A 27,944-nucleotide genomic window follows, 5' to 3' on the forward strand; every position below is an offset into this window, starting at 1 on the left:
CTGCAGGACCGCGCAGCATTTTGTTGCATTTTTTCAAATAATTGGCTTTTAATTTTAATCTACTCAGTACGAGTGATACATGAGATCAAACCAGGGCGACCTCTCGTCCCCCTCCAAAAACAAAGCATTGTGACTGTTACTTGAAGGCAGATATTTCTAATTCGGTGTGCTTAATAGTGGATCGTAGGCAATTATTTATTGAATAATGAAGTTTGAATCTCTGACTCTGGAAGACTAGGGGTTTCATCGAACGTCTATTATAATTTCTCTGGCATTAGCATTGCTGACATTTGCAGAGGTATTCGGTGGCCAGTATCCATTTTCAGGCTGTGGCTCTGGGGCCGATGAAGGGGCGTGCCCAGCACCACGGCTCGGCCCACCTGTGCGTTGGTTGGTGGAGTCTCGTTGGAGCCACGCCCCCGAGCGAGCGGTCCGCCGCCTTGGAGGGCGTGGCGATGGGACTTCCCTGGAAGGGCCGCCGCCTCCTCCTCCAACCCGCACGCAGCCCCGCGCACGCGCACGCGCGCCTCCACGGCCGGGTCGCGGCTGGAGTGAGGACGCGCTGTGTGGAGCAGCGGAGCCAAGGCGCTGCTTCCACAGCTGCTCAGGAGGGGAGCATGTCTGCAACTCGAGCCAAGAAAGTGAAGATGGCCACCAAATCGTGCCCGGAGTGCGACCAACAGGTGGGCTGGGCCGGCGCGAGCGGGCGGGGCAGGCAGGGCGGGTGGCCGTTGCTCGGCGGCGGTTGGCGGTGCGTGGCGGCCCGCGGACGGCGGGGGGCCTGGGAGCGGGGACCCGGTGCTGCCCCTTGTAGTCCCGGGCTCGCCCGCGGACCCCTGCGGTCCCTGATGGCTTTGTTCGCGGTCGGGTAGAGTGCGGTGCTGCCTCTCAGCTGTCGCTCCCTGCCACCTGGGTGGCAGCATAAAGCAGACAAAAGGACAGTAATGGTGCTAACTTTTTTTGCAAATTTGTGGACTTCCGGAACGCTGTAAAAAACCAACCAGTTTTGATGTGTGATTTCTAGTCCTTCCATTGCGTTGTTAACGGAACACGGTTTGAATAAAGTCAGCGTTAAGGCTCTTCCTCTCTGCGTGTGCCCCGTCCCACACGTACTATTAACTGTTGTAAATTTGACGTGTCTGCTTCAAGGTTTTCTTTTAATATGCGGGTACGTGAATTTGAAATCATATTTAGATTGAGTTCATGGAGTAATAGTCGTAGTTTTTAAAAAATCATTTTTCTTTCCTACATTTAAGTACGCCTAATAACAGCGTGATGAACAAAAACTCGCTCAATTAAAACCATCCTTAGGCCCTTCATGCCGGCATGCAGAACTGGGTATATACTGCTTTTTCCCGAATCTTCCTAAAATGACTACTTCTCTCTCTTCCCCTCCCCCTTCCTTCTCTCTGGAGTAATTTGAAATGGGTGGAGACTTAAAGTAATCCGATTTAAATATACTATTTAGGGCGTGTTCTTGTAGGTTTACTAAAATCTTAACAAAATTACATATTTTATTCAGTATGATTAATAGGCAGTGTTAAAAAATGCTGATCTTGGAAAGTTGGGCAAGTTTAGTCGATAGAGCGTACCAGCCTGCAATATAAAAACAGTCATGTTCTCCAAAGTAGACTTACATTCATTCTTTCCGAAACCAAACTAAATTTTAGCAAACTTGGACTTTGTGATCTGTCGGTTGGCAGATTACTTCGATGTTTAAATAATTTTCAGTTAAGGCTTATACAGTATGAATTATGCATTCTGTTTCTGTAGAGCACAAGCCCCTTGTATTACTTGGCATAAAATAATCCTTTGGGGAAAATAATCTGTTTTTAATATCCTGGTTTTTGGCCAGTGAGAAGGCTTTAGCTGGTAAAGGTGCTCAGGCCTGAGTCCAGAGCCGGTGTGAAGGTGGAAGGAGGGAACTGGCTGCACAAAGTTAACCTCTGACCTCCACATCTGTGCTGCTCAACACCTACACACTCATAAACACACTAATGACTGAAAAAACCCTGAGTAAAGGAAGAGCAGAAGACCTTAGCTTGTAGGAGTCCTTGAGACTGTTCAACAGATCAGGGTTTTATTTGGAAAGACGACATTTACCTTGGTGTACAACATACGCGTATTTCTTTTCCATTTTCTTTTTGTAAGTATTTGTGTTGTCCCTGGGAGTCAGAGGGCAGCCTGGGGCAGTCTGCTCTCTGCTTCCTCCAGTAAGGTTCGCAGGGCTGGAATTGAGACTTGTCGGCAGATGCTGTTTCCTGTTGAGCCGAGTCCCAGGCTCCACACGCATTCCTTCCTATACAATCAGCTCTGGCTTGGCTTGTTTCAGATGCAGTAATAAAGTACCGCAGGCTGGATATAATAATCGGCATTAATGTGTTTGTCACAGTTCTGATGGAAGTTCAAGGCCAGGTTGTGTTCTAGTGAGAATTCTTTTGGCTTGTAGATGCCAAGCTGCCTTTTTGGAGTTCTCCTGTGGCAAAGAGTGTCTGCTCTAGTCCCCTTAAGGTCACTAATCCCATTAGGAGCATCCCCTCACTTAAACTCAATTATCTTTGGAAAAGCCTCACTTGGAAATACCATCACAGCGGGGTCTAGGGATTCATTATGTAAATTTTGGACAGTGAACATTTAATCTTTTAGGAACGAGTAAATTGGTTTAGGTTTGTTTTGTCTTTTATTCTTTTTTTGTTTTTGTATTTGTCTTTTATTCTTTGGTGGGTTTTTTTTGTTGTTGTTGTTTTGTTTTGTTTTGTTTTTGCGGAGCTGGGGACCGAACCCAGGGCCTTGCACTTGCTAGGCAAGCGCTCTACCACTGAGCTAAATCCCCAACCCCTGTCTTTTATTCTTAATACTGAAGAGAATATGCCAGACGACAAATGAATTTTTGATTTCCCAATGGTGGTGTTTAAAACCAAGGCCTTGAGCCCCTTGCTGATATGAGATATATATATATATATATATATATATGTATATATATATAATGTTAATTATATTATACATCAGTTATAAATTATACATGATTTATGTATTAATTATAGCATATATTATATTAGTATATACTAATTTAAGTATATATTATATATAAATAGTAATTGAGTTGAAAGTAATAGGTTAATTTTAGTTTTCTAATTACTTAATAAGTGGCTGCTTTTAGTTTTAAACGAGAAAAAATTAGAACTGCAAGTAACTTTTTAAACAAAACACTAGAATATTGCCAAGATTGTAAGTCATTTCATGAATATTGAATTAGGTTATAGCTTAGAGACATCAATGTCAAAGCTTTAAAGTGAGTTTCTGCAGCTGACTAGACAGGCACAGGCCCTAAGTGTGAAAAACTGGCACAAGGAAGCAAGCAGGCAGGATTTCAGCAGCTTCCAGCGTTCCTGTGTGGGCCGTTAAGAAAGCACACAAAGGGGGTTGGGGATTTAGCTCAGTGGTAGAGGGCTTGCCTAGGAAGCGCAAGGCCCTGGGTTTGGTCCCCAGCTCTGAAAAAAAGAACCAAAAAAAAAAAAAAAAAAGCACACATAGTTGTGTAACTTCTAAACCTTCGTGCTTCTTGTGTTCATGGGGGTCTCGTTCGCGGGCTGGAAATTACCAAACTCTTTTCAAGGCATTTGGCAGAGTTCTTTTTTCATGTTCATTCTTGGTTTTCCTTTCATTTTAAAAAGCAATGCACTGTTTTTCCATGTGTGTCACATCTAGCAAGCGTGTGTGCTGTGGGTGTCTGACCTGTTTATCACGAAAAGAGTCTTAGTACTCTCCCCTTATTTTGGGCAGATGCAGTCTAAGACCTGTAGTAGATGAGTTGAAAGTAATAGGTTAATTTTAGTTTTCTAATTACTTAAAAAGTAGCTGCTTTTAGTTTTAAACGAGAAAAAAATTATAATTGCAAGTAACTCAGACAGCGCTGAACCTAAATTAGACATAAGCAGTTAGAACAATATGTTCTAATACACGTTCTGGGTTGTCTGAATGAGCAATTCCTGAAAAGAATCTGCCCACAAAGGCTGATTGATTCAACCTTGGGTGCTGTAGAAAGGATGCCGTGTTACAGGCCCAGTTTCCACTGGAGCCACTCCCTGCCTGTCTCTGTGCCAGGCCTGCATCTGAAAAGACAAAGCTTTTGAGATGAATTAACTTAAAACCCTAATTTTCCACCAATCAAAAGGCTAAGGGCTGTATCAGCCAGCGTCTGAGGCCTATAGCGAAGGCTTCTGCGCTTTGCTGTAGCGTCCTAGTTAATGTATTTGGAAAGAGCTTTGATCTATGACTCTTTGTTCTGTTCTATAAAAACTTCAGGGAGCTGCTTTCATGTTGGAACGTAGAATTTGGGGTAACCCAAATCTGTTCCTAGGCCTTGGGTGCTCATATTTAGCTCCAGAATGAACTCTCTTCGTGATGTAAGTGCCGTGTTTTTGCGTTGACAACCTTAATCTTTTTCTAAATAGCCTTTGCCATTTTTATCCTTCTTACTGACGTTGGGTAACTGAAACCTCAGAAAGCAAAAATAGTGAGATTTCTATAAATGAGTTTTCTTTACTAGTTTTTGCCCAAATCCTCTTGTTGTTGTTGATGTTTTGTTTTGTTTTTTGGGTAACATTTAAAAAACTTTTTAACTTTTTTATTTTATTTATTTTTTGATCCTAGATGATTTCAAGTCCAAATTCTTGTTTGCAGATTCTAGCAGTGTTACCATTTTTATATCTAATAGGATTTCTTCCTCCTCCACAAGTATTTATTGAATGTTTATTTTGTGCTAGACATGCTTTAGTAGTCAGATGTGGTCTAGTAGTCACCAATAATATGACATTGAGTAAATATGTAGCTGACCCTGTTTTTTCTTTTCCCCTTTAAAATATATAGCCTAAATAATATTTTTCAAAGAAAGGATCGATAAATAATACATCTTAGTAAACAATACTTTGGATTTTTCCATTAAAAACCTAAAAGTTTAGCACTAGAATTTAAATTATTTTAAGTGAAATTGGATGAGTGTTTAGTGCATTTTTACAAACCTCCTAGTGCTGTAATTTAATGATACTAACAGTACTTAAATTGTTCAACTTGCCTGAAGTTTCTTTTTATAGGATCTGGTTGCAGTGTTTTGCATTTCTGGGGCAGGAGTTGAGGGGAACATTTCATTTTTAAACAGGACTTTAGAACAAATTAGCTTAGACACAGAAAGTATCTTGAGTGGAACTCATTAAAGGAAACCATCTTATGAGTTGAATTAGGTAGTATGTACCTGGGTCTCAAAACCAATTTTACCTGTTAATTATGGTAATAGGTTTATATGATATTATTTTATTTTTATTTTTCCTTTGGCAATATTAAATGTTGAATCCAGGCAAGTACTCTACCACTCAGTTATTATATTCCTAACTTTTTACCTTTTTTGAGACAGTGTCTAAGCAGGCTACCTACACTTAACCTTGAACTGATTGTGCAGCCCACGCAGGCCTTGGCCTCGTGGCCTCCCTGGCTCAGCCTTCTGTGCTAGTCCTATCATCAGGCCCTGCCCTTCTCCTCTCCCTTTTTAACTAATTAGCTAATCAGTTAATTGTGTGTGTGTACAGCTGCTCCCATGATGTATAGAGAATAGGGCTCCTGAGAGTTCGCTCTCCTGCCTCTTATCTGGTATTGAACTTAGACTGTCAGACCTGCAAGCCATCTTGCACGCCTGATTGTTGTCTTTTAAGTAGAAATTAAAGATTTTGTGTTGTACTGGGCATTGTGACACATGCTTGTAATCCCAGCGTGTGGGAGGTAGAGGCAGAAGAATCAAGAATTCAAGGGTAGCTTTTGATAAACAGCAAGGCCAGTTTGGGCCACTGGAGACCCTGTCTCAATAAAGCAAAACCCAGGGCTGGAGAGATGACTTAGTGGTTAAGAGCACTGACTGCTCTTCCAGAGGTTCTGAGTTCAAATCCCAGCAACCACATGGTGGCTCACAGCCATCTATAATGAGATCTGATGCCCTCTTCTGGTGTGTCTGAAGACAGCTACAGTGTACTTATATATAAGAAATAAATCTTAAAAAAAAAAAAAATAAAATAAAGCAAAACCCAGGGCAGCTGAGGTCGTTGGCTCAGGGGTTGAAGGGGTTTGAATGCGAGCTTTACAACTTGAGTTTGAAATGGAGTAAAAGCAGGGGGAAAGAATGGACTGCCCAGTGCCCCACTCTACACATAATAATAATAATAATAATAATAATAATAATAATAATAATAATAATAACAACAACTACTTTACAAATGAAAAAAATCCAGTGGTTTAGTACTTTAGTGCAAAAGTAGAACTATTTTTTCTCCTGTCATTATTAACCCTCAGTCGTATGAGTTGTACTCACATGATCAGTACCATTTCTTGTTTCTTCCTTTTGTGACATGTAGCTGATCTGCCTTTCAGTTTCCATTCTCGTTCTTCCAGCGGGTGCCTCACAACCTTCTGTTTATCTTCACCACCTTCTTTTTCTCAATTCGCCTCGACTGCGGTCACTCTTACCAGTTTCGGAAGCACTGCCTTTTGTCATCGCTGACCTCCCTTGGCCTGGTGTGTTAAGGTTTTCTGTTGGGCATTCCCGTCTACACACACGTTGCAGCCAGTGTTCATGACACTGCATCCCAGATACTCAGGTGTCGCAGGCACTAGGGAAATGTGAGTGTTTGTGACTGACTCTCTCAGGCAGAGGAAATGTGAGTGTTTGTGACTATCTCAGGCAGAGGTTTCAGTTAACCTGTGGCCCTCAGCTAGTTCACTCAGCAGGAGACTCGGTAAGTACTGAGGACGTAACAGTGGAAGAAGAGTGATCCCGTTTTTCTTTTTTCCCTGCAGATTCCTGTTGCGTGTAAATCATGTCCCTGTGGTTATATATTTATTAGCAGAAAACTACTAAATGCAAAACATTCAGAGAAATCACCACCATCTACAGGTAATTGTAAAAGTGAAACACAACAGCTCAGCTCTTGAAACTCAACTTGTGGCCCTGGTTCATTTCACATGAATGTTAACTCCTTTATAATATTGGCAGTAGGTAATGCAGTCCTAGTTTTATCTATTTAAAATTGTCCTTAGACACATTAGGCTTAGCTTAGGAAGAATGACAGTTGGCGTTGAATTAGTGACGGACAGCTCCTAATCTATCATGTGATGAGCTCTGACACTCGGGGCACCAGTCTGCCAGCACCGACCCCCCTGTTCCTCCGCCCCCACTACTGCTCCTCCTTCCTGTCCGTCAGTGGAGTCACCGTGTGGGAGGGTTTTTGTTTGGCTTCTGTTATCGAACAGTGTTTAACGTTTACATACTTGTCTCTCTTGCTTCCGTTCTTTATTTGGATAGTATGACTATGCCTCCAGTTAGCACTTCACCTTTTGGTGGGCCATTGGCTTCATTTTTGTTTCCTTTCACAATGCTGGTAAAATTTGTAATAACTTGGAAGTTTTTTGTTTGTTATTCAAGATTATAATTACATCATTTCCCCCTTCCCTTCCCTCCCCTGATTCCCTCCCCTGTACTGTGTGTGTGTGTGTTCGCGCGTGCGTGTTCGCGCGTGCATGTGTGTGTGTCTGTGAGAGAGACACACACAGAGACAGAGACAGAGAGAAACAGAGAGACAGAGAATTCTAAATACATAAGCGCATCCTGCTGAGTCCATATAATGTTAAGTGTATGTATGTGTTTTCAGGGCTGACCGTGATACTAGATAGTTCACTGATGTGCTCCTCCTTGAGGAGTACCGTTTCTCTCAGTGTCCTTAGCTTTGTGTTGAGGCCACATGAGCTCCCTTCTCCAAATGAGCACTATTGGCTTCATCCCTATTCGGGTCTTGTTTAGGCAAGCCATGTCGGTGAGACTTCATGGGCGTAGTTTCTGACCTTTTTTTTTTAAAGATTTTTTAACTTTATGTATAAGAATACACTGTAGCTGTCTTCAGACACACCAGAAGAGGGCATCAGATCCCATTACAGATGGTCGTGAGCCACCATGTGGTTGCTGGGATTCGAACTCAGGACCTCTGGAAGAGCAGTCAGAGCTCTTAGCTGCTGAGCCTTCTCTCCAGCCCAGTGTCTGACATTTCTAAGAGACACACCCTCACAACAGACTCCCTGTTCCTTGGCCCTTAGACTCTTTCTGTCCCCCTTTCCTCAGTGGTCCCCCAGTCTAAGGCGCAGGTGTGACATCGCACATGTATCATTTGGGACTGGATCCCACGACTCTGCATTTTAATTGGCTGTGGTTTTCTGCAATGGTTTCCATCTGGTTTTGTAAAGAGAAGGTTTTTTTGATGGGTAACTTTTTTTAAAAAAGTAGTGTCAGAAAAAATGTAACTTGGTTCAGTATGATCAGAATTTTTATTGTTATTCCCAGTTTCTTGTCTGTTAATGCAAACAACTTGGATTATTCAATATGCATATTTATTAAAAGATAAAACTACAACAGTGAGTTCAAAGTAAGAGTAAGTTGGCCTGGTGGTACATGCCTTTAATCCCAGCATTCAGGAAGGCATAGGTAGGCAGATGTCTGCGAGTTTCAGGTTAGTCAAGGCTACATAGTGAGGTCCTGTCTCAAAAATTAATAAGCAAGAGTAAGTTGTATAAGCATTTATTTTATGTATGTGAACACACTGTCACTCTTCAGACACACCAGAAGAGGGCATCAGATTCCATTACATATGGTTGTGAGGTTGGGATTTGAACTCCAGACCTCTGGAAGAGCATGCAGTGCTCCTAACCACTGAGCCATCTCTCCAGCCCAGCCTTGACTCTTTTAAGGAAGACATACCAATTGCTTTCACGGAATTTACATTATCATGAGTATAAGGTAGACAGTGAACAGATAAGTGGAAAATAGCCACCTTATGGTAACTGCTTTCTAGACAGTTGAAATAGCCAGAGCTATTAGCATTTGCATTTCATCAAATACTTATTATTTCTGGTGTGGGAGCTTTCAGATTCAGTTATTGGAAATCTGTAGTAAGTTATTATAGACTGTAGTTACCAAACTAGCTATAGAATGCTAAAATGAATTCTTTCTGTCAAATCGTATCTTGGTACATGTTACTTAACCTCTCTTTATTCATTTTCTTTGTATCTTCCTATAACCATTATTCTGCAAACATGAGTGACAACATTGTTCTGTTCCTCACTTATTTAATGTGATGTTCTTTGTGATGAGTAGTCTTCATTGTCAGTTTTATTGGACTTACAGTCACCTAGGAAACAGATCTCTGGGCATGTCTGAGGGGTTTTCCAGAGAGGTTTAGCTGAGGAGTAAAGATCCACCCTGAATGTGGGCAGCACAGTTCTATTGGGCTGGGGTCCTAGACTGAAGGAAAGAGAGGAGAGAGCTGACTTCTAGTGCTCTCTGCTTCCTTCCTGCAGGCTCGGCGTGACCTGCTGCCTGGTACTCATGCCACTGTGCTGCAACTGGAAAAGCAGCTGTTTTCTCTTTAGGTCCTGTCACACTGCTAAGTATGCTAGGGTTTTAGGTTTAGTAGCCAGATAATATTCATGCATGCTAGGGTGTGTCAGTGTGTCTGTATCTGTTTCTCAATCTCTGTGTCTTTCTGTGTCTTCTGTCTGTCTGTCTCTCTCTCAGTGTGTGTGTGTGTGTGTGTGTGTGTGTGTGTGTGTGTGTGTGTGTGTGTGGTGTGTAGGTTCTTTACCAGTTTACCTGTTGATGAATGGTTGGGTTGATTTATGCTTGAGTAGTATTGGAGTAAACACAGGAGTTCAGACAGTTCTTTTGTGTTCATTTCATTTGCTTTGCATGAGTACCTAGTACAGAGTCGCATATGATGCTGCTAGCTTGCTAAAAATCTATGTACTGTTTTCAATTGGAGTTATACTGTGTTTTTGTGAACATATCGAAATATGGTGAATTTAAAGACATAACTCTCATCTAAAAAGCAGAGAGAATTTATTCTGATGCCAAATATGAGATGGCCCAGGAACACAGATTTAGGTCACCTCACACCCCATGTTTCAACATGGTAACAGCTTAATGAAATTTAAAAAGTAACAGGACAAAAAAGTTACAAAGTAAGGCCCTTTTCAAATACATTAGTAGCAAGGACTGTAGGCCTAGGGGGTTAAAGTAAAGGAGGAGAGCTCTGCTGTAACTCCCAGATGCTCTTTGGATGCTCTTTGATCACACTCCGAGACTTCTGCTTACAGGACACGCGCAGGCCATCAGTGACGCCCAGAAGACTCGGAGTCAGAAGGATAAAAAGATCGCTAGGATAAACTGTAGTTAGGCCGTGGACCTGCAGCCTTCCCATCTCTCCGCAACCACTGAAGTTCTAGTCAGTTAATCTGCCTGTACAGTGTTCACAGGAAAACACAGAGTTTTTTTTAGGATCTTTTGTATTTATAATAGTGCTAGGCCAAGCCTTTTACAGTACGATCCTAAAGCTGGTTAGAAGTTTTAAGTGTGCCTAACCTAATATCTGGAGTTCTTTTTGAATAGGCACATAATTGTTTATAAGCACAGGAATTATGTGAATTTTCAAGGTAACATATTGTAGTTGCAAATGTTAACAACCATTTGTCATGAGTAGGTATTGGTTAAAATAGGGCACATTATTTAGAGAACAAAATGTACTAGTTAGAATGATAATAATTTTTATGCATTGACTGTGGAAAACTTTTCAAAGCACTGTGACGTTGTGGCACACACCTTTGATCTCATCCCTCAGCACTGGGGAGAGGAAGTACATGTGAATGATCTGTTAGGTAAAGTGAGGAATTTTTAAAAGTTTAAAATTAACTTTGGCAAAAGGAAGAGAGATAAATGTTATAAATAAAGGCGTGTTAAGCCATGATCGGGGCCAGCGAGAGGCTCGCTGTGTTAGGTAAAGGCATTTCATTTGTTACCAAGCCTGCCAATCTGAGTGATCCCCAGGCCCACATGGTGGAAGGAAGGAGCCAGCTTGTCCTCTGCCCTGCACCATGGCACGTTTGTGTGTGCACATGCACATCACATATACAGGAAATATAATAATAAACGGTGCTCTGTGCAGGAACCTAGACCCGTAGGCAATTATTCTTTGACATATTTCCAAATGACATATGTTTTTCAGGCTTTTTTTTTTTTTTTAAAAAAAGAAATAGGTATTTAAAAAAAGAAGAGCAATGGCTCAGCAGTTAAGAGCACTGGCTGTTCTTCCAGAGGTCCTGGGTTCAATTCCCAGCATCCATAGGAGGCTCACAGACACCTGTAATTCTGGTTCCAAGGGCTTCAACACCATCTTCCGGCCTCTGTGGGCACTGTATGCATGTAGTACCTAGAAATAAATACATGACAGCAAAACACTTGTACACATAAGATAATAATCTAAAAATGTTATTAATTGAGGATTTTATATAATTTTTTAAAAAGATGTATTTAGTATACTGTGTTCTGCATGCATATATGCCTGCACACCAGAAGAGGGCACCAGATTTCATTACGGATGGTTATGAACCACCATAAGGTTGTTGGAAATTGAACTCAGGACCTCGGGAAGAGCAGCCAGTGCTTTTAACCGCTGAGCCATCATCTCTCCAGCCCCGAGGATTTCATTTCTAAGTTGAGCAGTTGATTTAGAGTTTAAAAAGGGTAGTAGCAGGGGTAGAAATGAGATTAGTGGGAGTAGACCTGTCTTGCATAGACAGGCTTTGGGCCTAATGCCCATCACTGCTATTATATGATTTTGTTACTACTCTTGTGTGTATATGCACGTATGCTGGCAACCATGTACTACATTGAGCATGGAAGTCAGAGGTAGTTTCAGGAGGCTGTGCTGTCTTTCCAGCATGGTGCAGGGATGAAACTCACATTGTCAGACTTGTGCAGCAAACATGTTTACCTGCAGAGCTATCTCCCATCTTCCCCAAAAGCTTTGCAGTTAAGCTTGAAATTGAGGATATTGCTATGTGTCCTCTGCTGGCCTAGAACATGGTGTTAGCACAGGATGTCCCAGTCTTCCAAGTGCTAGCTAGCATTCATAGTCTTTTCCTTACATCCAGTGCTGAAGATATTTCTTTAAAAGAGGAATTAAAGAAAACTGTGTTTCTTAAAATTGTGATCTGTACCAAACCTACATTTACTTACTTGTGTGTGGGGAACACATGGCATGGCACGCATGTTGGAGGCGGGGTCAGACAACATGCCAAAATTGGTTCTTTCCTTTTACCATGTGTTTTCCAGGAATCAAAGTTCTTTTCCCTACCGAGCCATCTCACCCTCCCTGGAGGAGTTAGGAATCAACTATTTAGCTAGTTACTATTACTAAGGGAAGTATTAATTAACTCAATTTGTTCTATATCTTTATTTTCCAGATGTAGATTCTCATCAGAGGTATCATTTTACAGTTAATTACTGGCTATATCTTTTTTTTTCCTTTCTAGAATTTTAACTATAAAACTTGTAGAAGCAAATATAAACAAATTCTTTTTTTTTTTTTTTTTTTTCGGAGCTGGGGACCAATCCAGGGCCTTGTGCTTGGTAGGCAAGCGCTCTACCACTGAGCTAAATCCCCAACCCCTATAAACAAATTCTAAATCAGATTTAGTCCATAAGACTTCCTTGAAAAAATATTGAAGACAATTGAAATGGGAGTTCATTAACTTGCTTGTTCACTTTCAGTGGTAAGTGACCACCTTACTTTTTATTGAGAGAAAAATAAAAGGTGTAAACCACAGCTCACCATATTACTCATGAACAAGCAAAGGCCAACAGGCAATCAAAAAAACGTTAAAATGATAGACTCACGTTAGTGAGAGAGAGGAGAGATCCAGCCTTCAGCAGGCAGAGGCAGAAAGATTCAGATTTGTAGGCTGGCCTGGGCTGCTATGCAGAGAGAGACTCTTGTTTCATCCTTGGTCTCCAAGAGCAGTGTCAAGGGTTCCCTTTTTGTGGGTTCTTAGTCTTGCTAATTAAATAATTTAAAAGCAGACCCAGAAGCAAGTTCCAGGCTATTAGTGTTTGAGAGGAAAAGCATGGCAGGCAGAAGGAAGAAGATGGGGGAGAGGAAGTGAGAGGGAGACAGCTGTGCTTTTTGGCCAAGAAAGCGAAATCAAGCAGGTTCAACAGTGGAGGGTGGCAGGGAGCTGCACGGAGAGATTGGCTCAGAGACTGGAGAGAGGTTGTTCAGAGGAGTGAGTGAGTGAGCATGTCCAGAACCAGAACAGTATAGTTAAGACTTTGGTTTACGTGGGAACAAGAGACACAAAGGTAAAGGAAAGATTACACTTTTTGAGCTGTGACTCAGAAAACTGAGCAGGCTGAGAGGTGATGTGTGCTAGGTGACTGCTTGAAGAGAGGACCTTCTGAGAAGTTTAAATACATTATCTTATTAAGAGCATAATTAGTCCTCCTATTTCCTTAGTATGTTTTTTTTTTAGGTGAATCATACTGCTTGAGGGATATGTCCTTTTGGCTAGGTGATTGACAGGCCCAGTTAGAGCAACTTTTTTAAAGACGTGATCTTCTATGTGTCTCTGATTGGGCCAGAGTTCATTTTGTAGACGAAGCTGGCCCCAAAGTCAAAGAGATCCACCTACTTTTGCCTCCCAGTGCTAGGATCAAAGGAGTTGGCCTCCATGCAGTTGAGGACAGGCAGTCAATAGTAAGCAGTGTTTAGGGCAGTAAAAGCAGTGAAAGACCGTGTGCAGCAGCCTGCCCTGTATTCTTCCTCTCAAACAGTAATAAAGATTGTCCTCAAACTTGCTTCTTTATTTTTCTTTTTATGTATATGGGTTTATCTTCCTGTATGTGTGTCTCAGGCCTAGTGCCCTCCAAGGCCAGAAGAAGGCGTCAGATCCCTTGCAACTGGAGTTAGGTAGACAGTACTGAGCTGCCATTGGGTGCTAGGAATTGGACACAAGTCTTCTTTGCTCTTAACTGCTGCTCTGTCTGTCTAACCTCCAGACAGACTATTTTTAGGTCTTTTGTACAATTTTGTGTTGGAATTACTTTTCGACATACTCTCAAGATAATTGTATATTCATTCATTCTCTGTCTCTCTGCTCTGTTTCCCTGCCTTCCTCCCCGTGTGTGTGTGTGTATGTGTGTGTATCTCAGAAGTTTTTTCATACCAAGAAAGTTCTAAAAAAAAAGCCCAAATCACGTGACACTTTATTTTTTACCATCCACTGTGACATTCACGCTATATTACTCTTAACTTTTCCTTGGATTGCAGTGTTTTCTTTCAGGTTTAGGGGTATAACTCTGGTAGGAAGTTTACCTAGCATACATATAAATCTTCCATTTGAAGGTTTAAGACTTCTACTAGTTGAGGCAGTTTTACTTATCTTTTAAAATTTAATTATGTTCTAAAGACAGGATAGAATGTATCCTGAATTCAACTCAGGATGACTCACTGTAACCAAGGATGATCTCAGTTCCTCCTCCTCTCAAGCGTCTGAGATGACAAAGGGGCTGGTGTCAAATCTTGGTCCTCCTGCATTCCTGGCAAATACTGTGTCAACTGAGCTGCCTCAGGACAGCTTCCTTTGTTGTCCCGTTTGTTTTCTGTGTACTTAGTGGTCTGTCAATAGTACATACCACTCTGTGGATAATGTAGTGAGAATAGTGCAGGGTGAAGGACTGGGTTCCTTTCTCACAGGAAAGAGGACTGTCATGCTTGTTATAAGGTAACTTTTACATCTGTGTGTACCTATAAATGTTCCCACCAGGAAGAAAATGGGAGGATAGAATAAAGAGACATACCAGCCATGCTTAAGGAAACCTTTCTGGAAACCTTACCAGTCCCACTAAACGCATTATTAGTCAGAGCTAGTTTTCCTGATCACTTTCCTTACAAGGGAGTCTTAAGGTATAGTAACTTGTGAACGTCTCTGTCAAGCCCTGTGTGGTGATGCTTTTAATCCCTGTACTGGAGAGGCAGAGGCAAGTGGGTTTCTTTGAGTTCCAGGACAGCTAGAGCTACATAATAGCCTTGTCTTCAAACAAACAAACAAACAAACAACAAACACAAACACAACCCCTCCTCCCAAACACACACCAAAAACCAAATAACTGTTTTCCTATGGGTGTGTGGCAGGGTCATTCGTGTTTTCTTCATTTCCTGGCACTGTATTAGTTACTTTTCTTGTTGCTGTAACAATATATTTGACAAGAAGCATTAAGGGATGAGCTTTTGTCGTGGCTTAGTTTAAGGGGTACAGTCAGTCCATCAGGGGAAGGAAGGCATGGTAAATAGGAGTGCGAGGTCAAGAAACAGTAGATGGGAATGGAGCTAGGCTGGGGAGCTTTAAAGCATGCCCACAGTAATCCCTAAGTAAGCCAGAACAGCATTTAGAGCCCAGCATTCGAACCCATGAACTTACAGGAAACACTTCTCATTCAAGATACAACATTCTGCCCTTGGTACCTTTATGCTCATGGCCACGTCATGGAAAAATGCATCTATCCTAACCTCAGACGTCTTCATAGTGTTTAACAGTTCCAGCACTGGTCAGACGCCAAATTATTTATTAAAGACTGAAGAGAGCCTTAATTGAATCTCTGTAAAATAAAAAAACAAAACAAAACAACATCAACAACAACAAAATCCTGGGCATCCTGGGCATCCTGCTACTCTGCCCGGCCTTGGTGACTTTCTGGAACAAACACTTCCTTTTTTGCATTTTTTCGTTCCTGCAAAACTAGTACCACATGGATGGCAGTGCTGAGCTGCACTGCCAATTTAAGTTGTAGCCAGACTCCCTTTCCCCTAGGGTCGTTACCTACCTCTGTGAAATTCAAGTATTTCCCTGGGCAAATCTCTTCAGCAGCATCCTCAAGTCAGTCTTTGCCTATTCAGGTGTATTCGGGTTTTCACAAGATGGGGCCTTCAGGAGGTGAGGGCTTGCCCTCTGGCTCTTTTCCTGATCCATTGCAGGGTATGACGTCTCTTTCTAGTGACAATAATCTCTGTAGCAAGTAAGGATGCTTTGTTTGCACAAGCCTTGTCTACAACTGTAAGGTCACATTTCTTTCCTCAGGAACCTGCATAGTTTACATCGTTCTGCTTCATTTGTTCTTTCTCCTGTTACCAGAAACTTCCACCGCCTGAATGCTACCCTGCTTGCAATTTCCTTGAGAAACAAATTAATTCATTACTGTGAATTCATTCTTGCGCAGCAACTCAATATAGGTATAGAATGTAGCCAGATTCTTTGCTACAATTTAACAAATATGGATTGTAACCAGTTCCCAGTAGAGAGTCCTTGCTTTCCTCTGAAAACAAAAAGCCGAGCTATCATTTGGATCTTCCAAACCGCCACCAGAAGGCCTGTTAATCTGTTTAACCAGGGCTTCTCTAGTCTGCAGCTCACAGTCTCTAAGAACCACATGGTTAAGGTTATCCACAGAGTGAGTGTGTGTGTGTGTGTGTGTGTGTGTGTGTGTGTGTGTCCCTAAGAGAGAACATGTGTGTGGGCACGCATAAATTGCTCAATAATTTGGTAATTCTTTTTAGAAATTATTATAACACAGGAACTGGACTATTTTACATCTCTAACACTTTTCTGTTTTGTTTTTATGTAATATCCTGATGATGGTGTCTTTGTATAGTTTTTTTTTTAAAGATTTATTTATTTTATATATGAGTACACTGTAGCTGCCCTCAGACACACCAGAAGAGGGCGTCAGATCCCATTACAGATGGTTGTGAGCCACTATGTGGTTGCTGGGAATTGAACTCAGGACCTCTGGAAGAGCAGGCAGTGCTCTTAACCTCTGAGCCATCTCTCCAGCCCCTTTGTATAGTTTTGATTTGTGTTTTTCTTTCTTTTTTCTCTTAAAAAAAGATTTAAAAAGTTTATGTGTATGTATGTGTATCAGTGTGTGGGCATTTGCGTGTGCATACAAATGCTCCCAGAGGCCAGAGGTCAAGCTCAGGAGCCATTGTCTAGGTCTTTGGGAACTGTGTCAGTGCAGGCAGATTCGTAAAAAGGAGCCTCTGTGACTCATCCTTCAGGTAAATTCTAGTAGCCCCTCAGGTTCAAAGGGGAGCCTGGAGCTAGGCACCGCCAGGGGGTTGTAGGAAGTTCTGCATCAATAGGGCTGAGCCTGCCTTGGTGCAGCCTATGTGGCAAAGGACGGGGAAGCAGGTCTGACTGCTGTCACAATAGGTGCTTCTCCGTTCTTTGTCTGGGGTGTGTAACTTCACCTGGGGCAGGGAGTCAAGAACAGGGCAGCTAGCTATAGGGCACAGGATCTACAATTAATGATTTTATTTTATGAGGCAGAATAATTTAAATAGGACCTGCGGCTTTCTGATTGCAGTAGGGTACCTGGTTAGCAAGCCTTAAGGATCAGCCTGTGGCCGCTTTCCCAGTGTTGGAATTATAAGCAGATGTCACCATGCCCATATTTTATATGCTGCTGAGGATCAAATGTGAGAGACAAGTGCTTATGTGACAAGTGCTTTACTGACATCAAATCCCTAAAAGAAAAACCTTTAAAACACCATACTGCTATAGAACACTAATGATAACTTTTTAGTATTGAATGTTCAACAACTGTCTTAGGGTTTCAGTTGCTGTGAAGAGACACCATGACAACTGCAATTCTTAATAAGAAAAACACTTAGTTGGGGCTGGCTTATAGTTCAGAGGTTTAATCCATTATCATCCTGCCAGACAGCCATGGTACTGCAGAGCTGAGAATTCTACATTCTTGATCAGCAAGCAGCAGGAAGAGAGCTTTTGACACCTTAAAGCCCACCCCCAGTGGCACTCTTCCTCCACCAAGGCCACACTTATTTTCCAATAATGCCTCTCCCATAAGTCTGTAGGGGCTGTTTTCATACAGAGCACTGTATCAGCTCATGTTTCTGTTCTGTTTCCCCGCCCTCCTACTCTGCTTCCTGTTGCTGGGATAATTACCAGAAAGCCTTTATATTGTGCTTGGACCCTAGGGACATAGGCTAACATATTCCCTGAGCGATCTGATTTTTATTTATTTTTTTATTGGTTATTTTATTTATTTACATTTCAAATAATATCCCCCTTCCCAGTTTCTCCCCCATAAACCTCCTTGCCCATCCCCTTCCCTCCTGTGATCTGTGTTCCTAAGTTGAAAGTTGGCTTTAAAAATGATGTGACTGGCCTTGGGCTCTGTCATTGTTCCTGCAAACCTGGTGACCCCTCTCCATTCTTCAGACCGGCCAGGCTTCTGCAGGAAATGTGGCACACCAGCCCTACAAAGTGACACAGTGCAGCAGGGACAAGGACTCTGGGGGGGTGGGGTGGGCATGGAAGTAGGGTATGGCAGGAGACTGTGTGGTGACAGTGGCCAGACTAAGCCTGTTTTCCCTAAAAAGGCTAAACTTACAGAGAAGGTTGAGTGCGTTGAGCTCAGCTGCAGACCTATGAGAGCACGGGCTGTGGAGAGGTGTGAGTGGTGAGTGGGAGCCTTTAGAAGGAGAACGGGCCCGTGGTCCACTTCTAAGCTAGGTGTTACGAAGACAGCAAGATCAGGAGCTTGTACTAAAGATAAACAACCAAAGTCCACAAGACTGAATTCTTTAGTTTTACTTTTACCTGACTATAATTGGTACTCTGTCTGTCTGTCTGTCGGTCGGTCGTTTAGCAATGTTGGCAGTTGTTGAAGTTTGGTGACACTCTGGTTCTAGTGCTTATTTAGTAGGTCTAATAACTGAAACACCCACTGATGTGGCCTATTAGCGAAGGCAGGAAGGAGCAGGTGGGATTCTAGGAAACAGTCGGGTGTGGGAGATTTGCCCCCCAGATGCAGAGGAGGTCGGGTGTATGAATCTGAGGAGAGGTAACCAGCCGTGTGGCAGAATGTAGATTAGTATAAGCAGGATAACTGAGTTACAAGCTAAATGGGAGCAACCGTAAGACAAGGCCATAGACCTTGTGACAAATAAATCCTCTTCATGCCACTCTTCAGGAGCTGGGGAGGACATAGAAAAGCACCAGATGCTTACACACAGTGACTTACATAGTTACATACAGTACAAGTATTTGAGCTTTTAATGTGATATACTGGAGGTTTTAGGATATTTGATATGTTTTATTTTGCTACAGTTGTACTCTTTTTTTTTTTTTTTTCGGAGCTGGGGACCGAACCCAGGGCCTTGCGCTTCCTAGGTAAGCGCTCTACCACTGGGCTAAGTCCCCAGCCCCCTACAGTTGTACTCTTAATGGTATTTAGATTGTCCTATTATGGTCATTAGAACCTGCTTCAAATTAAATCCTACATCTTTCAATAAGTCCTCAATTATATTTGGTGACTTTTTGTGGTCTGGAATAATTGAATATTCTTGTGTAATCCAGTATCCTTGAGTCTTAGGCCCAGAATAAACTTTCTACAATGACATGTAGAGGAAGTTAATAGTGATTTATGCCTGCCCCGTTCTTTGAGACAGGGTTTCTTTATGTAGTGCTATCTGTTCTGAGTGTAGACCAGGGCGGTCTAAACTCACAGAGCTCCATCTGCCTTTCCTTCCTGAGGGCAGGTGCCACTGTGCAAGTCCCCACTCACACCTGTCCTTAAGTCTCCATCTTTACCGTTATCATTGTGGTTTTAGTTATTTTGGAAGTTAAGTTTCTGTTTCTTGAAGTTAGATGTATGCTGAAGTAAAAACATTATTTTAATTTAACATTTTGATTTGTTGGGCATAGGGGAAGTGGCCTCTTGCAGTAATAAAGTCACTATATTAGTGAGTTCCTGGATTGTCCACTCCATTCATGGAACAAGATTCTGTTATATCAAGGATCACCCTTCTCCGTGGGTTAGGTGGGAATTCCTTACTTTCTATGTTTTAAGAGTATGTTGTATGCGTGCTCTGTGGTTGGTTTTATTGTAACCTTTGCTACGCCTCAGGCCAGTTTTACTTCTAACCATTTGACATACTTATTCACTCTGTAATTGAGGTAAGGGCAGAAAGCAATGGATCCACCCCACCCCCTTATGTGTCTCTGTGTTAAACTTGGAAATGTGATGGAAAAAACAGAAAGGTTGTTGTAGAGCAGGGCCTGGAATTAAAGCTGCGGGGTGAAGACATTTGCTATCTCTTAAAAGACCTTCCCTAACTTCATACATCTGATTTCTATTGGTTGCTCTATGTGAGCATGGGGGAACTGGAGCTAGAGTTTACAGACTTAGAAAATATGCCAGGAAGGGAAAGGAAGGTACTTGGCAAATCGTTGTTGTGATGCCCTGAAATAAATCACTTTTATTTATCCATACAGAAAACAAGCATGAGGCCAAGAGGAGGCGAACAGAGAGAGTCAGGCGAGAAAAGATAAATTCTACAGTAAATAAAGATTTAGAAAACAGAAAGAGATCTCGAAGTAACAGCCATTCAGATCATATCAGACGAGGAAGAGGAAGACCTAAAAGTTCATCCGCCAAAAAACACGAGGAAGAGAGAGGTATGGTTAAACCCCAGCGCTTCCCAAATACCAAGCCGATAAAAGGGAATAATTAGATAATAGTAGTGATATAGTGGGAGCTTTGAGCTTAAAAAAAAAAAATCACAATTCATATTTTGGTTTAAAAACATTTTCTTTTTTTCATTGCAGTACTGCATTTTGAGCCCAGTACACAGGTCCACTGACCCCACACTTGCAGCCAGTACATTGTTAGCTTTAAAATGAAAACAAAGCAAAACACAAATTCTTATTAGAAACCTAAAGGATTACGTTAGATAAAAGTCCATATTGTTATAAACCAGTGGCAAAACGTTCACAGATCTTCCAGATGCCAGTAAAAATTATTGTACTTTGTTTCTGTTTTGTTTTTGGTTGTTTTAAAGCAGGTCTAAGCAGTTAGTTTAAACTGTTTAACTATGGATTTGAAATATGTTTTTCTTTTTTAAAGTGATGTTGGCGTGCGTTTTTAATTGCCTTTTGTGAGGTTTGAGTGCCTCCTCCCCAGCTTGCTTCTGCATGGTTAGTGTGTTCCTGGTCCCCTCTGTCTCTCCTTCCAGGTCTCTTTCTTTTAAGAAGCAGTTTCCACTCACAACTTATTTCTAGACTTCTCTAGAACTACAGCTCCTCTCCTGTTATTGATGCATCTTTAAAAAAGTTTTATCATGGAAAAATGTAACATACAAAGAGTAAGAATGATATTCCGAGCTCCCAAATTGATACTTTGAAGCCAATAATTAATGGGAACTGGGTAGCTGCTTTTTTTTATTTAGAACTCTCAACCAATACAATTTCATTTTCAATTAAATATATTTATAATTGTTATTTGTTAGTTACATTTTGCATTTCTTCAGATACTTAATTTTAGGTATACAAGTATTTTGTATCAAAATACAAATGTTATTTGAGACATAGAATTATTCATGATTTCTCTGATTTTTACCAAAATGAAAAGTGTCTTGGTACTGTGTGATTAAAGAGATAAAGTTTGTATCAGAATGGACTGTTGTATAAAGGCTTCTCTTTTTTTTTTTTTGGTTCTTTTTTTTCGGAGCTGGGGACCGAACCCAGGGCCTTGCGCTTCCTAGGCAAGCGCTGTACCACTGAGCTAAATCCCCAACCCCATAAAGGCTTCTCTTAGGTATTTCTCAACTCTGAGTAATCTTATCTTTTTCTTTCTGTTCTACTCTTGCAGCTGCTTTGAGCCATTCACTTAATTTAAATACACTTAGTTAACAATGAGGTCATCAGAACTTATTTGAAGGGCTGTTTTGGAACAGAAACTGGGCAAGAAAAGTCCACAAAGAAGAAACAAAAAGTTCTATTTAGTCAGAAAATAGAACATTGTTTTCAATTGAAATAAAGGCAATATGGCTGAAAAAAATGGAAGGGCTGCTTTTTGAGTAGAGATTAAAGAAATGGATGCTGACAGTTGGGAAAGAAAGACTGTGTTCTTGGGCGCATATAGGAAGCGTTTATTTGTCAGTGAATATTTTTCAGATACTTTCTATGTAAGGATATTTTTGGCTGACAGTAGTGCTGTGCCTTTGATCCCAGCACTTGGGAGACTGAGACCGTTAGACCTCTGTTTCCTAGGAAAGCCACTGAGTCCCAGCTCTTGGTTCAGGAGCTTGAACCTTATGCATGCTAGGCAAGTACTCCAAAGAACTACATCCCCAAAAGCCAAATTATTCATTTTTTCTTTTGATACAAATTTCAGGAAATGTTACATATATTTTTTTTTTAACAGACTTAATTCATTTATTTTTCTTGTATAAAAACCCTTATGTGGTAGCCACAGCTGGAGCCTGGGTCCTCTGAACAGAGACTCTGGTGTGGGTTTTCACAGATGGTCAGTGAATTCCTGTTAAGGAGACTTGAACAGTCTCTTTCCAGAGGTCAGGGGTCAGGTATCTATGGGTCTTGGAGATGGCATCAAACGTGGTCTTGGCAAAGTTGCCCAGGGTGGCAGTGCAGCCCCTGGCTGAAGTGTAGCAGTCATCTATACCGGCCATCGTCAGTAGCTTCTTGGGCACAGGAGCAGAGACAATGCCAGTGCCTCTGGGGGCGGGGATGAGATGCACCAGCACAGAGCCGCAGTGGCCTGTCACCTTGCATGGCACAGTGTGGGGCTTGCCAGTCTTGTTCCCTCAGTAGCCTCTCCGGACTGGGACGATTGAAAGCTTGGCCAGGATGATGGCCCCTCGGATGGCAGTGGCTACCTCCTTGGAGCACTTAACACCAAGACCAATCTGGCCATTGTAGTCCCCAATAGCAACAAAAACCCTGAACCCGGTCGGCTGGCCAGCCCGAGTCTGCTTCTGCACTGGCGTGGTTTTCAGAACCTCATCCTTTAGAGATGCACCCAGGAAAAAGTCAATAATCTCAGACTCCTTAATGGGCGGGGAGAACAGGTAGATCTCCTCCAAGGACTTGATCTTCATGTCCTTAACCAGGCGGCCCAGCTTGGTGACGGGGATCCACTCCTTGTCTTCAGCTTTACCTCCACAAGCCGCGGCCTCGACCACGGCCTCGACCACGGCCACGACCTCGGCCACGACCGCAGCCCCTAAGGCAGCTGCCGAATCCTCTGCGGCCTCCTAATCCTGGGCCCCCGGGTCCTCCGGGCCCTCCCGCTGCACCGGCGTCATCCGCCATTTGGGAAGAAGAAGAAGCGTTACATATGTTTTAATCTGAATTTTTTTTTTCCATTTTTAAAAAAATGGCATCTTGGTATTTAACCAAGGTTCTCTAACTAAGTCCTCTTGCTCAGGATCTTCCTGTGTTAGCCTCTCAGGAGCTAGCGTTTCAGGCATATCCATCACATCTTGTGTACATGAGGACTTAGCCCAAAGTGAACTCTGTCTCAATTGCTGACCTCTGGAAAGCCTCTGTAAGCGAGTAGATAACACAGTATGATAGTGAGACTTCACAAGCAGGAGGCCGAGGCTGGTCCCCGCCTGATACAGTTCACTGTTTTCTAGGAATTTCCATGCAGTTTACAAAAGACTGGCTGGGTAATGCTCTGTGGTGCAAAGCAGCTCTTTCGTCTAATTTATTCTGTCTTATTCTGTTCCTTGCTTTTTCGGAGCTTGACAACCTTGAAGTAAGCTTAATATTAAATTAAGATTTGATTTTAACACAATGAACTGAGCAAAGCCTGATACTGTATAAAAATAATCTGGCTTTATTACTTTATTTAAAAAAAAAGAATAGAAGATTAGAAAATGGAAAAGGAAATCCTCTACTTGCCAAGCTGATGCTTTGAAAAGGAACTGACAAAGCAGTCTTGGCCTGGAGACCAAGATGAGAGCAAAGCCATTGTGAGAAAGCTCAGGGTACCTAGAAATAAATGTCTGTAGGGACGCATGCGAGTCCTGGGCCCTCAGGTGAGTCCTGAGCCCTGAGGTGAGAGGTCAGAAGCTGTCTTCCTTAGGGAACTGGAAAAGCCCAGGACGGAACGAACACGCTAAGACTTAGGAGTTCTCGAGAAGCGCCTAGTAGACCATCTTTCTTCATACCTACAGTCAGGTTTCATATATTTACATATCAGCTTTGTTATATGTTTAAATATGAACAGATGACCAGAAATTACCAAGATCTCTGGAAGAAAGCATCTGGTAGAAAAGATAAAGAAAAAATCAAAAGGAGAAAAGATAATTGAAAAAGAAAAAGGTTGTTGTTTTTTTCCTTCAAGGAAAGGAAACAAAATGTTAACATCCTTAATAAGAAAAAGATGCCGTCCAGGAAAGAAGGAGCGCGGTGACACGTGAAAGGCAGTGTGTGCGAGAAGACGAACTTTCACACCTAGAAAATAGTTCCAAATACTGACTATATAAAATATTGGAAAACTCCACAGCATACATGAGTCACAACATGGACACTTTAATAGGGTTAAAGAGAAAACTGAAGAATCCAGGAAGAGCTGGCAAAGATAAGAAACTTCAAGGACCAGTGTGAAAGTCTAACGTCTGTAAATAGTTTCAGAAAGAAATGTAGAAGATGGAAGACAAGGGAACTGTTGATGAATTCCAGAAATCTTTCCAAACCTGAAAGACAATAAAAATAAAACGGCCTATGAACTTCCCAATCCAGTGGGAGGTTAAGGTGAGACCAGGGCCCTTCCTCACTCTGTTATAGACACAAGAGTGTCTGAATGAGTGCCATGGAGTACTGCCATCAAGGGGCGCTGCTTCTATGTGAACAGCACACAGAAGAAAAGAAGCCCCTAAACCTACTGTGTTACAAAGCATGGCAGTGTGAGTAGGGAGGAGTGACTGGAAAAAGAACACAAGGAATTTTGTGGCAGGAGGGAAAGCTCCTGTAGTGTGTTAGTTACTTTTCTGTTGCCTTGATAAAACTCCATGACTAGGGCCAGAGAGATGGCTCAGCGGTTAAGAGCACTGACTGCCCTTCCAGAGGTCCGGAGTTCAATTCCCAGCAACCACATGGTGGCTCAGAACCATCTGTAATGAGGTCCGATGCCCTCTTCTGCTGTGTCTGAAGACATTGTATTCATATACATAAAGAAAACAAAACCAAAAAACTCCATGACTAAAATGCCACAGAGAAGAGCTTGTTTGGTCTTATGCTTACAGAATGGTAAGAGTCCATCATGGTGGAGAAGTGTGGCAGGCACAGGATGCAGAAATCTTACATCCTTACCTGCAGGCTTGAGGCAGCGAGCACAAAGGAAGTAGGCAAGACCTTTAAATCTCAGAGCCCACCTTCAGTGTCATACTTGCTCCACAAGACCTCCCTAAACCTCCCCAAACCAACTGGGAACCAGTGCTCAAATGTCAAGACTAGGAGGTAGTTTTCAGTCAGACTAACACACGTCTCACGATTGGGTTGCATGAAAAATATGCACCTGTCAGAACACATTCAGATTCCAAAGGATTTGCACATTATTTCATGGCATATAAGTTTAGCAGTAATTTAAAAAACAACAAAGAGATTTGGATTTTCACAGCAATGATACCAATAATCAGAAGACAATTTATTTTATTAATAATTCTAAGGGGAAATTTCAAAGCTTTTCAACCACACTGCAACTTACTGTGAAAGATATTTTCTGCTATTCAGGGTTTCAAAAAGTATGATACCCACAGCCCTTTCTCAGGGAGCTACTGGAGGTTGCATGTACTACAATGAAGAAGAGAGCCAAGACAATACCGGGATCTAGGACAGAACAGCCAAAGGAGAGATGGAGAGAATCTACCTTTGAAGAAGGATCACAGCATGATAATTGCCCAGTAAGCCTGGAGAGCGGCCATTTCAGATGTGGCAGTTGGGAGGTGTGAAGAGATCTTTTCATGAAGATTAAGTTCTGTATGAACATCCTGAGATATTTGTGTGACTAGAAGAGGGTGTGAGTTGAATCAGAAATGACCACTAAGCCAATAAAAGGACCACCGGAGGCCAGCAAAGCCCAGTCGGTAACTGGCCACCCAACTGTGTTGGGTCTTTGAAACCCACATGGAAGGAAGGAGAGAACACTCTTACAAGTCATCCTTGACCTCTTCCTGTGCGCAGTGTCCCAAGTGCACACCCACGTGCACACACACAGAGATAAGTAGAATTCTTCAGAGAAAACAATGGTACTTCAGGAAAAGTGAAATCACACAGTCACAATGTAGACAGTGAAAATTGATGTTACAAAAATTGTGATTTAAATATAAAAAGACGAAGGGATAAACACTGAGGTGGAAAAGTGACATGTAAAGCAGAAAACTGCTAATCTTCTAGAGTAGAACATGATGCAGAAAACTCAAAGGCGCGTCATCCAAGAGCGCCACATTAGTGCAGATTTGTCTGTGTAAGAGCAGGAGGGAGTAACAGAGGGGAAGCAGTTGGAAATTGAGAAACATGCGTATAGGGACACACTTTTTTAAAACAAAGTTTTTGCCAAAATGAATTGGCCAAATTTTATATATATTTTTTATTCAGATAGCAAACTATTAAAACAAAAATAGTTATTGTAAAATATGAAAAAAATTGGGACATATACACAGATATGATGTTTTATGACTATAGGGGAGATTTCTTTTGCTTAATTTTTAAATTTTCTGCTTTGAACATGCTTTGCATTTGTTAATGGGTAGAAAAAAATAGCGATTAACAAGTTGGTTCTTGCTTCTGTGGTGAGGCCGAGGGGAAGGAGGCTGTTAATATATTCAGAAGATTATTGATGCTATTCGGAGGGAATGTTTTCTAGGATGAAAACTTAATTTTGACCAAGACAGCTTATACAGTGAATGGAAAGAAAAATAGGAGATTTTTGCAGAAATTGTGTAATATGAAAATGAATAGAATTATAGTTTCTACTTAGTTTTCATTTCAGTCCTCACTTGTGTCATTTTTAAGTTCCAGTTTAGCGGATTATAGATTATATATTATAGATTATATATGCTTGTCGTGTAAATACCCGAAAGCCTCCAAACTGTTTTTCAGCTACTGCGCCGGCTGCCTTTGTATTAACCTTTGCCCTTTTCTTTCCACAGAAAAACAGGAGAAGGAAATTGACATCTATGCTAACCTCTCTGATGAGAAGGCTTTCGTGTTTTCAGTTGCCTTGGCAGAAATAAATAGAAAAATTATCAATCAAAGACTTATTCTCTGATATTTGTCTTCAGAATCTGTCGCCACTTTCTTCAGGATGACGTCAGCAGATGCTCAGACAGTCGTGGACTCTCAGACTGTGTGAACGAGAGCCACTGTTGCTTCTCTCTGTTTTCTAGTCTGTTGCCACACTTAGGGAGCCAAGCTGCGGGCTTAGACTCTGCTGGGATTTCCTGTTTACCAAGGATTATTATCAGTGTTCTGTGTTGGGATTTACTAAGTGTATTTACAAAAACAAACAAGCAAAACTACCCCAAAAGCCCTGGCAACTGGATGGATATTTACAGAGGAAGGGTGGGGGATAGGAGTGTGGTGGGAGACACAGCCAGAGCAACAGACATGCTTGGTGGTTTTCAGGTCTGCACCAGCGAGGCAGTGTCTTAAGTCCTGTCAGGAGAGTGACTTCTAAATGTATGTATTACAGGCTTTCACCATTAACATGCATATATACAGTCCATTGGCTTTTAATACGTTGGTAATTGATATTTTATTGAATGGAGAATTACGAATATAGATTATAAATTCTGTCTTTAATTAACCTTTTTCTTGGGCGCTATTTTAATGATTTAAGGTAGGAGTTATATTTTCAGAAACTTTCTAGACAGTTTGGAAATTTGGGTGCTATATGAAGAAAAGCATTTAAGGCTGTATCATATTTCAAATATAAACACCTTGTTTTCTTGAATGTTTATTTATTGGTTTTAAAAAAACTTTGCTGTTATCAAGATGGTGCCTGTTAACCTAAACACAGATATATTTATTATATAAATTGCAAAATATTTCTTAGCTACTTGTGAACAGTGATGTTTTGTCTGAATGAATGTTCATTTATACGTAATTCTGGTAATTATTTAAACTGTTACTTCATCCTGGAAAAAAAATAAACCTTAATATTGAAAGTGAGTAGATTAAATAGTGTGGTGTAG

The 27,944-nt window shown here is 41.6% G+C and overlaps 1 protein-coding gene and 1 pseudogene across 1 annotated transcript; one reads left to right on the forward strand and one right to left on the reverse strand.

Moving 5' to 3' along the window:
* The first annotated feature begins 500 nt into the window (after positions 1-500).
* On the forward strand, positions 501-27,931 carry C17H16orf87 (chromosome 17 C16orf87 homolog). The gene is made up of 4 exons (XM_032887753.1): positions 501-683; positions 6,841-6,937; positions 20,218-20,400; positions 26,901-27,931. Exons 1-4 carry the CDS (start codon positions 618-620, stop codon positions 27,017-27,019), a joined length of 465 nt encoding a protein of 154 aa, XP_032743644.1. The 5' UTR covers positions 501-617; the 3' UTR covers positions 27,020-27,931.
* LOC116886310 lies at positions 22,182-23,055 on the reverse strand (annotated as a pseudogene).
* Positions 27,932-27,944: the final 13 nt, after the last annotated feature.

Source organism: Rattus rattus, chromosome 17 (assembly GCF_011064425.1).
Source record: "Rattus rattus isolate New Zealand chromosome 17, Rrattus_CSIRO_v1, whole genome shotgun sequence".
Taxonomy (NCBI): domain Eukaryota; kingdom Metazoa; phylum Chordata; class Mammalia; order Rodentia; family Muridae; genus Rattus; species Rattus rattus.